This window comes from Vulpes lagopus, chromosome 10 (genome assembly GCF_018345385.1).
Source record: "Vulpes lagopus strain Blue_001 chromosome 10, ASM1834538v1, whole genome shotgun sequence".
In the NCBI taxonomy this organism is placed as follows: Eukaryota; Metazoa; Chordata; class Mammalia; order Carnivora; family Canidae; genus Vulpes; species Vulpes lagopus.
Genome location: NC_054833.1, coordinates 41,604,280 through 41,617,080, shown reverse-complemented (window position 1 = coordinate 41,617,080; position 12,801 = coordinate 41,604,280). Strand labels below are relative to the sequence as shown.

Here is a 12,801-nt window from a genome sequence, read left to right as displayed (position 1 = left end):
GGCTAGAGTTGGGAGTGTTGCAGGCACCAAGCAGTGGGACAAATCAGGTACATGCGCTTCTGTTACTATTTTGGCTTCTCCTCATTTTAGTTTGTTTACAGCTTACCATGTCACCAGGTCTAACCTGTTTTCCACCAGCAGTTAGTACTCTGCCAAAACCTTTGGCCTCCTGTGTTGAGCTTCACATTGCCTACACTCAACACACTAAAGCAACTCTTAACTTCTGAGTTTTGCCTGGCCTTTCAAAACAGTCACTGTTGGTAGAAAAAAGCAGATGCAGGCTCATGTGGCTTTTTAGTGAACAAATACCACCTTAACTCTTTCAGCATGAGATCCATTCGGAGAGGGAGCTCTGTCTGCTGACAGCCAGGACAAGCGTTCTGTCAGTCTTCTCCTATAAGTTCTCTGAACCCTGAGAGTGATAAGAGCTAAGAACTCTTACAGAATTCTGTAACTGAACTGCTACAGAATTCTGTAGCAGAATTCCCTCAACCACATACTCATAAATCCTATCTTCCCATTTCCTTATTATTCCTATTCCTTACGCCCCTTTTCCTCCTGCAATCTCCTAATGTAAGGTTGCTTTTTTAAAAAAGTAAAAAGATCCAGTCAATAAGAAAATAGTAACAAATTAGAGGGGAAAAGACTCAAATGAGCAATTTATATGCAATAATCAAATGATTTTAAAAATCTAGCCTGCTAATAATTAGAGCACTGTATGAAATATGTGAAGATTTAAACAGGTACTCTCTCATAAACTGTTGTTGAGGGGCTTGTAAAGGAGAGCAGTCTTTCTGAGGATAATTTGGTAATATATGTTTACTTTTAAATGTGCAAGCTCTTTAACTCAGCAATTCTGCTTCTACAAATTTACCTTGCAGAAATACTCATACAGGTGTACAAAAAGAGTACTATTTGATGCAGTAGTGTTTGAAATAATGAAAAATTGGAAACAGCCCAAATGTTCATCAGTTGAGAAGTAGCTACACAAGTCAGAGTGTGTGCATACAATGCAATACAGTGCAGCTATTACAAAAAATGAGGTAGGCCTATAATAAATGACCTAACAGAGAAGAATGTTGGTGCTGATTAAATTTAAAGAGCAAGCTGGAAAGCAGTATATATAGTACAATCCGTCCCTTTTTTTTTTTTTTTGGTAACTGAAAGTCCTAGCAATAAACATTAGCACCAGAATAGGAAAAAAAAAAATCTGAAACACTTTGTTAACTTAAGTGGTTGTCCATAGGGAGTTTGTTCAGAGGAGACTTTTTTTTTTTTTTAAACACATTTGCTATTTTTTTTAAATTTTTAATTTATTTATGATAGTCACACAGAGAGAGAGAGAGAGAGAGAGAGGCAGAGACATAGGCAGAGGGAGAAGCAGGCTCCATACACAGGGAGCCCGATGTGGGATTCGATCCCGGGTCTCCAGGATCGCGCCCTGGGCCAAAGGCAGGCGCTAAACCGCTGCGCCACCCAGGGATCCCCAGAGGAGACTTTTTACTTTATATTTTCCTATACAGTTTGGGATTATTTATTAAAACATATGTGTTCTTGGGCAGCCCGGGTGGCTCAGCAGTTTAGCACCTGCCTTCAGCCCAGGGTGTGGTCCTTGAGACCCAGGATTGAGTCCCATGTCAGGTTCCCTGCATGGAGCCTGCTTCTCCCTCTGCCTGTGTCTCTGCCTCTCTCTCTCTCTCTCTCTCTCTCTCTCTCTCTGTCTCTCATGAATAAATAAATAAAATCATCTTTAAAAAAAAAAATGAAACGTGTTCTTTAAAATTAGGAAAAATCTATATATTTAAAATTAAAGGCATAGTGGTCTGTTGGGTAATTCTTTGTTCACTGAGATTCTGCATAGTGTTACTACTTTTGGTAATACAGAGTGCAATTATGAGTGGAAAGAATTTGATTTGTAAAATGTGGTAGGATTTACAGCCAGGAATTTCAGAATCCTGTATTTAGGATGTTGCCACATACAACTCAATTAATAAATAATCCAGTTAAAAAATGAGCAAAGGATCTGTATGGACATTTTTCCAAAGAAGACATGCAGATGACCAACAGGTACATGAAAAGGTACTCAGCATCACTTATCAAAGAAATGCAAATGAAAACCACAATGAGTTATCACCTCATATCTGTTAGAATGACTACAATCGAAATAACAAGTATTAGCGAGGATGTGGAGAAAAGAGAACCCTGGTGCACTGTTGGTGGGAATGTAAGTTGGTCCAGCCACTATGGGAAACATTATAGAGGTTCTTTAAAGAATGAAAAATACAGTTACCATATGATCCAGGAATTCATTTCTGGGTATTTACCCAAAGAAAACAAAAACACTAACTTGAAAAGCACAGTGCACCCATGTTCATTGCAACATTGTTTATAATAGCCAAGACATGGAAACAACTGTGTCCATTAGTGGATGAATGAATAAAGAAAATACACCACACACACAATGGAATATTCTTGCCATTTGCAACAACACAGACCCATGTGACATGAATTGTCAGACAGAAAAAGGCAAATAAAAACAGAAATGTTCTCAGTTATAGATGATACATAAAAAAAGAGAGAAAGAAACTCATAGATACAGAGAACAGATTGGTGGTTGCCCGGGGTGAGGTGGATACAGGGGATCAAAAAATACAAACTTGAGTTATAAAATAAATAAGTCATAAGGATATATTGAATAGCATGGTGACTATAGTTAATAATATTGTATTGCATGTTTGAAAGTTACTAAGAGAGTAGTAGATCTGAAAAATTCTTATCACAAGAGGAAACTATAATTGTATGGTGACGAATGTTAACTAGAATCATTGTGGTGCCATTTTGCAATATATACAAATATCAAATCATATTGTATACCTGCAACTAATATGTTATACATCATTTGTATCTCAATTTAAAAAAAAAAGTTTCATGACTTGAGATATTCACTAATTAAATGATTAACTTGTTTCACATCCCAAATTATCTTTCTCTTGATAACATTTATCATTTTTGATAGTATACTTGGTTGTCTCTTAAAGATAGGAGCTTAACTCTTAATGGCTTACATTTTCTGGCAGATGAACTCCCAGCTAGCCCAGATGACTCGGATAATAGTGTGTCAGAAAGCCTGGATGAATTTGATTACTCTGTGGCTGAGATTAGCCGCTCCTTCCGTTCACAGCAAGAAATATGTGAGCAACTCAACATCAATCACATGATCCAAAGGATCTTCCTCATTACTCTGGACAACAGTGAGTTACAGACTTGCAGCCAATCTATTCACTACTCTTCCCTTCCTGCTTGGGCTAGGAACTTGTTCATAGAAACCTACTGTATCTAGTGGTTAAACTAACTGTACTGCCTAGAACACAGGTTTGACATTTCAATGAAGCTTTTGATTGACCTAAAAATAGTATTTAGACACAATTGCAGCTTTCATTACCATTTTGATATGGACTGGGCCAATAGCTCCTTACCTTTACCACCTTAAAAGGAAATGCAAGTGGTAGCCAAGTCCTTTTTCTTCTCAGAGGTGACCTAAACATTTAGATGGGAACCCAAGAGGTGTCAAATAGTGTTTTCCTTCTATGTCCTATCTGTAGTTAAACCCCAGAGTATGTGCTTATGTCTGGAATTTACTTTTTTTTTTTTTTTAAGATTTTATTTATTTATGCATGAGAGACACAGAGAGAGAGAGGTAGAGACATAGGCAGAAGGAGAAGCAGGTTCCCCGCAAGGAGCCTGATGTGGGACTCACTTGATCCTGGATCCCGGGACCACACCCTGAGCCGAAGGCAGACAGACACTCAACCACTGAGCCACCCTGACATCCCTGAGATTTACTCTTTTAAATGTCATGATGTTAAGTTTATGACAAAACCTGACATGCTCTTTGACTCTTGGAAAAGATAAGTCTTTAGATACTGCTTTGTGTGTCAAGATTATCCTTGATAAAAAAAAAAAATTATCCTTGATACCACCTGAGTTGGACTTGACATTCAAAAGAAATGCTCAAGATCAGTTGTCTGGGGGCACCTGCATGGCTCAGTTGGTTAAGCATCTGCTCATCTGAGCACCTGCTCAGGTCATGATCCTGCAGTCCTGAGATCAAGCCATGCATCTGGCTCCCTGCTTAGTGGGGAGCCTGCTTCTCCCTCTCCCTCTGCTGCTCCCCCTGCTTGTGTGCTCATTTGTTCTCTCTTTCTGTCAAATAAAATCTTTTTTAAAAAATCAGTTGTCTGTATAAGACGGAAGCATTATTCTTAACCTACCAGATTAAAACCATTTCCCAGGTGACCCAAGCTTGAAAAGTGGGAATGGCATCCCCAGCCGTTGTGTGTATTTGGAAGAAATGGCAGTAGACCTGGAAGATCAAGACTGGCTTGATATGAACAACGTTGAGCAGGTACCACTCTGATGTTCTTTTGTGTGCCCTCAGCATAAACTAGCCATGCTCTTGAACTCTGCTTATGTTTCCCCAACCATGACTTTGCTTACTTCCATCTCTTAACGTTGTCTGTGGTATTCCTCTTTGGGGATCTTCTTATTTTCCATGGCCACATATCTGAATTCCTGGTGTGAACTCTCTATGCCTCTCAGATAGCAATTATCACCTTCTGTAACATGTAGTGGCTTTTTTATGTACCTGTTTTATCTCCCCTATCAGATCCTTCAGTTCTCGGGGGTGAGGTGTGTGTCTTTCTTTATATCTTTACCAAAATCAAAATAGTACGCTTTACCTTATAAGTGTCTAATTAACTGTAAAGGAATAAAAGTTTGGTAGGGCAGACACTTGACAACTTGTAGTTTAACTTTATATGTTTAAATTATCTTTATAGAAGTCTGAGTGCCAGCAGTCACACAGAGGAATAGATTTCATGTATAAATTCAGTCACTGATTCTCCACACCATTCAACAAATACTGTTTTAATGCTTACTCTATTCTAGGGTTATACTAGACATTTGAGCTCTATTTAGGATAACTGTACAGGTGACCCTTGAACAACAAGAGGGTTAGGGGTGGTCAAAAATCCATGTTATAACCTGTTACTCTCCAAAAACAACAAATAGCCTACTGGTTGACCTGAAGCCTTATGGATACCAAACAATAAAGTCAGCTAGGGAAAAGAAAATATTATAAGCAAGAGAAGATACATTTACAGTGTTGTTCTGTATTTATTGAAAAAAATCCATGTCAAACCCATATTGTTCAAGGATCAATGGCATATACAGTTATATACCTAATATTTTCTAAAATTGTAAGGTGGGGTCCTTTACGGCCCCTTCACTCTTCATCCTGTGATTCTCACAGTAACCTGTGTCAGAATGACCTTTTACATCTTGATATTCTAAGAGTAACTTTGCAGTGATTTAGTGTTTTGCTTGTTTTTCTTAAAGGCTGTCTTCGCTCGCTTATTACTTCAGGATCCAGGCAACCACTTGATTAACATGACTTCTTCTACAACGTTGAATCTCTCTGCTGATCGAGATGCAGGGGAGAGGCACATTTTTTGTTACCTTTATTCCTGCTTCCAAAGAGCTAAGGAAGAGGTAAAGGAATAATCCCCATTGAGAACTGTGTGGTACTCTTGGGTTTGACTTTAACACGTAAGCCAGAGTTGGATCAGTGTCTTTTATATCAATTCATATACATCATAATATATCAGGAACTAGATATAAGAGGCAGTGTTAGTTGTCAAAAATTTTAGTCTGTCCTTTCTGTAGCTTGGGGTCTACTCCATTCCTCAGCTAACCAGTGCCTCCTGTTCTCATACAAACCTTAAAAAGTCATACTCTTAATTAACAAAGGTCTGGGGAGAAGAAAAAAAAAAAAGAAAGGTATGATAAGTTCATTTCCACTGAGGTGTAAATAATGAGTGAGCTAAGCTTGGTCACTTCCAGGATTAGAATTCTAGCAGTTAGGTAATTACTTAAACCAAAGAATGAACTCTATTGAATTTTCAAGAATCCACAGGACAGCAGTATTGTTTTGGGGTACATTGTCTTTTTTATTCTATTTGCTGAGTCCACCCTTGTTCAGATCATACAGCTAGATTCTCCCCTCTCTTCTTCACTCTACTTCCAGATTACCAAAGTTCCAGAGAACCTGCTCCCCTTTGCGGTGCAGTGCAGGAACCTCACTGTGTCCAATACTCGAACAGTACTCCTCACCCCAGAGATCTATGTTGACCAAAACATCCATGAGCAACTGGTAGATTTAATGTTGGAAGCCATCCAAGGAGCCCGTGAGTACATAAGCAAGATCTCTAGATTTCTACATTTTGATTTCCAAATTTAAAATTACTTTTATTGTATTAGAAAACCTCAGAGCCACTACAGTTCCAGAAGTATAAATTAAGGAAGAGAGCTCATATCTTGACCATACTGCATCAAATAGCAGTACAATACTGAAGTGTGAGAAGAGTAGAGAGCCTGTGTGTAAAAGCATCTAAAAATCACTACAGACTTTGTTTCCTCCCATTTGTCATCTGTTAGATTTTGAAGATGTAACTGAGTTTCTGGAAGAGGTTATTGAAGCCTTGATAATGGATGAGGAAGTTCGCACATTTCCCGAAGTCATGATTCCAGTGTTTGATATTTTATTGGGCCGAATAAAAGACCTAGAACTATGTCAGATCCTGTTTTATGCGTATCTGGATATTCTTCTCTATTTCACTAGGCAGAAGGATATGGCAAAGGTAGGTCTAAAAGGTGGTATGTATTCATTTGAGCTGGAGATTTAATACTTTATGCATCTGTATCTTGAGGGTGCTCTAATGTTACCTCTCAAATAAGAGAAAGATACATTGGTTGTCCTATAGACTTAACTCTTTGAGACCTTTTCACCCCACCACCCTTAACTCATCATACAGACTTATAAATAGGACTTGTTTTCTTCTGTAGGTTTTTGTAGAGTACATTCAGCCCAAGGACCCTAGCAATGGGCAGATGTACCAGAAGACCTTGCTGGGAGTAATCCTGAATATCTCCTGCTTATTAAAGACTCCGGGTGTAGTAGAAAATCATGGCTACTTTCTGAATCCATCTCGTTCCAGTCCCCAGGAGATCAAAGTGCAGGAAGCCAACATCCATCAGGTGGAACTGTTTACCTCTGTATCTCAGCCCCCTAATCTTAGATGAAGTCGTGTTTCCTCGGGGAGCAGATGCAGATAAGGCCGCTTGAGCCTCTTTGGGGAAGCAGATTGATCTGCTTGGCTTTTTTCTACCATAATCACGTAAAGAAATTGTCCTCTTTTTTAGTGTGGGCTCAGGGAAGAGGATAAGCTGGTATGTGGTTTAAGAGTAGCTGCTGCTCCTCCATGCCCTGCTGTGACACAGCCACTTCCTCTCAGCCCCCACTGTTGTCACCAAGCTGTTTCTTATAACCTGGGCTCCTAAAATCTTCCAACTGAACTCCAGCTTATAAACAATTGTTTTCCTTTTTCTTCCTTCCACCTATATTCTCTCCATTTGGGCTTCTTAGTGTGAATTCTAGCGGAGGTCTGGCCAACATGAGGAGGTAAATGGCTGAATTAGGGATGGTTTAAGTCTCCCATCCCAAATTACTGCAGTGGCCAGATCTGGCCTGCTACCTGTTTTGGTAAATAGTTGTGTTGAACACAGCCATGCCCATTGACACACATTGTTATGGTTTGATTTCACTCCACAGTGGTAGAACTGAATAGTTGCCACAGTCACCGTATAGCTTGCAAAGCCGAAAATATTTATCATCTGGCCCTTTGCAGACAAAGTTTACTGATCTCTACTCTAAAGCAATCCAAATGCTATCTGCATTTTGGCAGCTCATCAGGGAAGCTCTCCTAAGTGCCCAGAAATTTTCTTAAAATCGGAACTGGGGTATAAAGCACAGGGAGAGTGAGGGAAAAGATTAAGATATTTGTGGAAATTGCCAGTGGCTAAGGTTTGGGAGTAACAATATGAGGATTGTGAAACTGGAATGTTCTGTGGTTGTGTTTTCTGGTTAAACAGTTCATGGCTCAGTTCCATGAAAAGATCTACCAGATGCTGAAGAACTTACTCCAGCTCTCTCCAGAAACCAAACACTGTATCTTGTCCTGGCTTGGAAACTGTTTGCATGCAAATGCAGGCCGCACCAAGATTTGGGCCAATCAGATGCCAGAAATCTTCTTCCAAATGTATGCCTCGGATGCCTTCTTTTTGAATCTGGGTGCTGCTCTCCTGAAGTTATGCCAGCCATTTTGCAAACCCAGATCCTCTCGGCTCCTCACCTTTAATCCCACTTACTGTGCCCTGAAGGAATTGAATGATGAAGAACGAAAAATTAAAAATGTGCACATGAGAGGTAGGGTGGAACTGGGCTTCTCAAGATGGTGTGTGTGTGTGCGTGTGCGTGCGTGTAACATCTAAGGCATTCACTTTTATCCTTTTTCGCAAAAGTGTGTCTTTTTCAAGGTAAGGCAAAAAGAAAAACTAGTATAAATTTTTTAAAAGACTTTTTATTTATTTGACAGAGCACAAGAAGGGGGAGCAGCAGGGAGAGGGAGAAGAAGCAGATCCCTGAGCAACCCAGGCATTCCACTAGTATAAATTTTAAAGATAGATGTTTAAAAAACTGGTACCTTTTCAATGTTGTGTTTTAGTGAAACATTCTTTCTGAATTTAGCAGCCCTGGGTATTGATTGATTCATTCTTCCTAAAAATAAATAAAGCACAATCCCTGCTTTGTTTTGTTTTTTTAACTCAAAGCCTCCAATGAAAGCAAATATATTAACACATAATCATAATATGGTATAGGACTAAACTGTGGGAGTACAGAGGAGGAAGTGAATAATAAATTCTACAGAAGTTGGGGGTCTCTGTGGCTACATCTTGAGAGATGAGTTGGATTTAAAGTATAAAGTCACAAAGCTGTGAAAGGCTTGATTGGAGAATAATGAGAAGTTCAGAGTGTCTAGAGCCAGGTGGGGAAGGGGTTTGGGAATTGGCAGGAAATGAGTCCAGGGAGGAAGAATGTTGAGGCCTGTTTGGAGAAAATTCAATGCAGAAAAGTGAAAAGGAATAAATAAGTCACTCAAAATGAATCACTCTTTAAAAAAAAAAAAAAAACTCTTAATTTTGGTGCATTTCCTTTCAGTTTTATGAATCTTCTAATCATAAAAGCAATACATGGTCAAAAGGAAATAGATCTGGAAAAGCACAAATAGGTACCGATGATCTGCTGTCCAGGCATTCCACTAGTATAGTTGGCACTATACTAGTGCCACTTGGCAAAATCCACAGTGTCTTCTACACTTATTTTTAAAAAGAAATTACTAAAAAAAAAAAAAAAAAAAAAATCTCACTGGTAGCCGTATGAAAGAGAGCTGAGCTAAAGTAAGGGGACATTGGAGACGCAGGACTGAAGTCTGTAGCAAGTCATTTACTGTTCCTTTTACATTCTTTGAGGTTTGGACAAAGAAACTTGTTTGATCCCAGCGGTGCAGGAGCCAAAGTTTCCCCAGAACTACAATCTTGTGACAGAGAACCTTGTCCTGACAGAGTATACTTTGTACTTGGGATTTCACAGGTAACTGCTCTGTTGTCATTAAAGAACTGCTTCATGGTGTTAATAACCAAAAGGTTGAAAGTGAGTCTCCCTTGATTCTGAGGTCTCCCATTAGGATCTCACAGGAGAAGGGTTTGGGTTTTGTCTTTTTTTTTTTTTTTTTTTTTAAGATTTTATTTATTTATTCATGAGACCTGCAGAGTGAGGAGCAGGCTCCCTATAGGGAGCATGATGACAGACTCAATCCCAGGACCCTGGGATCACTGGGATCACTCACCTGAGCCAAAGGCAGACACACTCAACCACTGAGCCACCCAGGCATCCCAGGAAAAGGGTTTTGTATGCACTTACCCATGTTTATATGAATTGGCTTTGTCCAGAGAACTTGAATTTACTTTTCATTTTTGACCTGCTACCCTTCTTTTTTTTATTTATTTATTTATTTATTTATGATAGTCACAGAGAGAGAGAGAGAGGCAGAGACACAGGCAGAGGGAGAAGCAGGCTCCATGCACCGGGAGCCCGATGTGGGATTCGATCCCGGGTCTCCAGGATCGCGCCCTGGGCCAAAGGCAAGCGCCGAACCACTGCGCCACCCAGGGATCCCGACCTGCTACCCTTCTGAAAATTAAAGACACATTAGTATTTTTCTCTAAACTCACGGATTTTTTTTTACAAAGATTTACTTATTTTAGATAGAGTGTGAGCACAATGAGGAGGGGCAAGAGGGAGAGAGAGAATCCTCAAGCCAACTCCCTGCTGAGCACAGAGTCTGACTCAGGGCTCGATCCCACAACCCTAAAAGCATACCTGAGCTGAAATCAGGAGTCAAATGCTTAACCAACTGAGACACCCAGGAGACACCCAGGTGCCCCTAAATTTGCAAATTTTTAAACCAACTATCTATCATGATTTGTGAAAGTGGAATTGTTTTAACTTTTCACTTTCTCCTCTTGAATTTTCATCTTACTACTCCTGATAAAAAAGACCAAGCTCTACTCTGTGGTATAGAGACAATATTGACAAAAATGAAGTGCTTGGGGCTTGAGTACACACAGCACATGCACACCTCTCTTAAATAAAAAATAAATTTAAAAAAAAAGAAAAATGTTTATAAGGGATTCCGATAAGATCAGTAGAACACAAAAGATCTGTGTACCAAAGATCAAAACGATTCTAGAAATATGGAGAATTAAGAACTAGAGTGTAGGACTTCCAAAAATGGTTCTGGTTGAGGCTGGCCACATGTGCTTTTCTGTGATTTTTCTCTCCTTTGGTTTAGCTGATTAGGATTTAGTTGCAAGTATACATAAGAAAGTTGTTACAGTTCTTAGGAAGAGGTACTGAGTACAGCAGTTTTTAATGTCTTCTCAGGATACTTACACTGACACAGAGCATTTAAAAAAAATTTTTTTTAATTTAAAACATTTTTAAAATTTTCCAGAAATTCTCAGCAAACTTCTGGAAAAATAAAATTATATCTTTATTAGTTTTTCTATCCCAGTCATTGACTTTTTTTTTTGTAAGATTCTATTTATTTGAGAGAAAGAGCATAAGCAGGCAGAGGAGCAGAGGGAAAAACAGACTCACCACTGAGCAGGAAGCCGAACCCTGGGTTCAGTCCCAGGACCCTGGGATAATGACCTGAGCCAAAGGCAGATGCTTAACCGAGCCACGCAGGAGTTCCCCAGTCATTGACATTTTAAATGAGACAATAGATAATGCAGCATATGTTTAACTTATTCAACCACTTGCATTCAGATACAGAAATGAATGTCATCTAGTCTCCCCATATTGGCTGGCTAACCCTAGACATTACCTACAGGGCCAAAGAAGATGACTTTGGGCTATACCTATAGAGATAACTATCCATAACATTGAATTACGGGGCTTCCTTTCATTAGAGAACATTTGGCTGACCCTTTGTGAAGAATAATGTAATTTTATATTGAACAACAGAGGACTGGAAGCTGTTTCTTAGGTTGCATTTCAGGTGGCTACCAGTTTATATGTGGTTGTTACTAACCTAGAATCTTTTTTCACCAGTTTTATTTCTCAGCTAACCGTAGAAGAACTGTCCATATAACTGCATCCAAGTACAATCATTGCAACTGTGCTGTGTCAAATGATCCTGCTGGGGTCTTTTTGTACTTTGTCTAATAGTTATTTTACATGGTAACAGCCAAGTCTACACCCTGCTCAACCAAGCTACTGTTCCTTGGATGGTGCGTTTCAGCTAAAGGCTGCTATTTGTAATTAGCATCATTTACGTCAAATGCATGATAATATTTTCCCACTGCTATGACCCCTGCCCCTGTCTGGTCGATAATTTTTGTGAGTGCCTTCTGTATCATCACAATTGCGGCTCCCTATATCCTAAAAGAGAATACTAGAATAAATAAACGAGGATTTGTTTTTCTAGAACAATGTGTACTCTTCTGTCCTGTATGAACCTCCTGACCCAGTCTCTTCTACTTTCTTGGGGGCAGGTTGCATGATCAGATGGTAAAAATCAACCAAAATCTGCATCGGCTGCAGGTTGCCTGGCGGGATGCTCAGCAAAGTTCTAGCCCTGCTGCTGACAACCTTCGTGAGCAATTTGAACGGCTGATGACCATCTATCTTTCTACCAAGACTGCCATGACAGAGCCACAAATGCTACAGAACTGTCTAAACTTGCAGGTGTCCATGGCTGTTCTGCTTGTTCAACTGGCCATAGGCAATGAGGGCTCACAGCCAATAGAACTAACTTTTCCTTTGCCAGATGGCTACAGCTCTTTGGCTTATGTGCCAGGTAAGCAGGCTCTTCCTTGGGAACCAACCACCTATTTATAGCTGTCTAAGTTTAACTGGGTCACTTTGGAAGTAAATCCTCAGAATACCCTCCCTTAGTTATCATTCAACTGTTTTTGAAGAAACAACTCAAATTTGTAGATGATATCTACCGGTCAAAGAATGGGGGAACTATCAGCTTTTTCCTCAGCCTTGTGTCCCCACTTCTGTGTATATCATAAACTAGTCTTCAAGGGATTAAGTGCAGCCAGGGTTTTCAGAGCTGTTAGTTTTAGCATTGTTTTCATTGTTTAACTTCTAAATTTATCTGTTCGACTGTGCCTGTGTTGTTTCTTAGGAGGAAAAAATTATCATCTCCTATTGGTTAAGGAGATTGTGTATGTACATATGTTGGTGAGGAGTTGGCAGATATTGTCCGTCAAAATCAGGTTTTATGTTCTTGATCATTGTATTGGCCATCTTTTGCTAAGTAACAGATCATC

General features: G+C 39.5%; 1 protein-coding gene across 2 annotated transcripts in view; it reads left to right on the top strand.

The window, feature by feature from the left end:
* UBE4A (ubiquitination factor E4A) overlaps window positions 1-12,801 on the top strand; it is a 38,061-nt gene that overhangs the window by 7,459 nt on the left and 17,801 nt on the right. For both annotated transcript variants that reach the window (XM_041771451.1, XM_041771450.1), the window contains 9 exons: window positions 3,078-3,251; window positions 4,293-4,405; window positions 5,398-5,550; window positions 6,086-6,245; window positions 6,496-6,698; window positions 6,904-7,095; window positions 7,990-8,323; window positions 9,427-9,547; window positions 12,016-12,320. In XM_041771451.1, coding sequence (XP_041627385.1) covers window positions 3,078-3,251; window positions 4,293-4,405; window positions 5,398-5,550; window positions 6,086-6,245; window positions 6,496-6,698; window positions 6,904-7,095; window positions 7,990-8,323; window positions 9,427-9,547; window positions 12,016-12,320 — 1,755 coding nt within the window. The remainder of the gene's footprint in view (window positions 1-3,077; window positions 3,252-4,292; window positions 4,406-5,397; window positions 5,551-6,085; window positions 6,246-6,495; window positions 6,699-6,903; window positions 7,096-7,989; window positions 8,324-9,426; window positions 9,548-12,015; window positions 12,321-12,801) is intronic.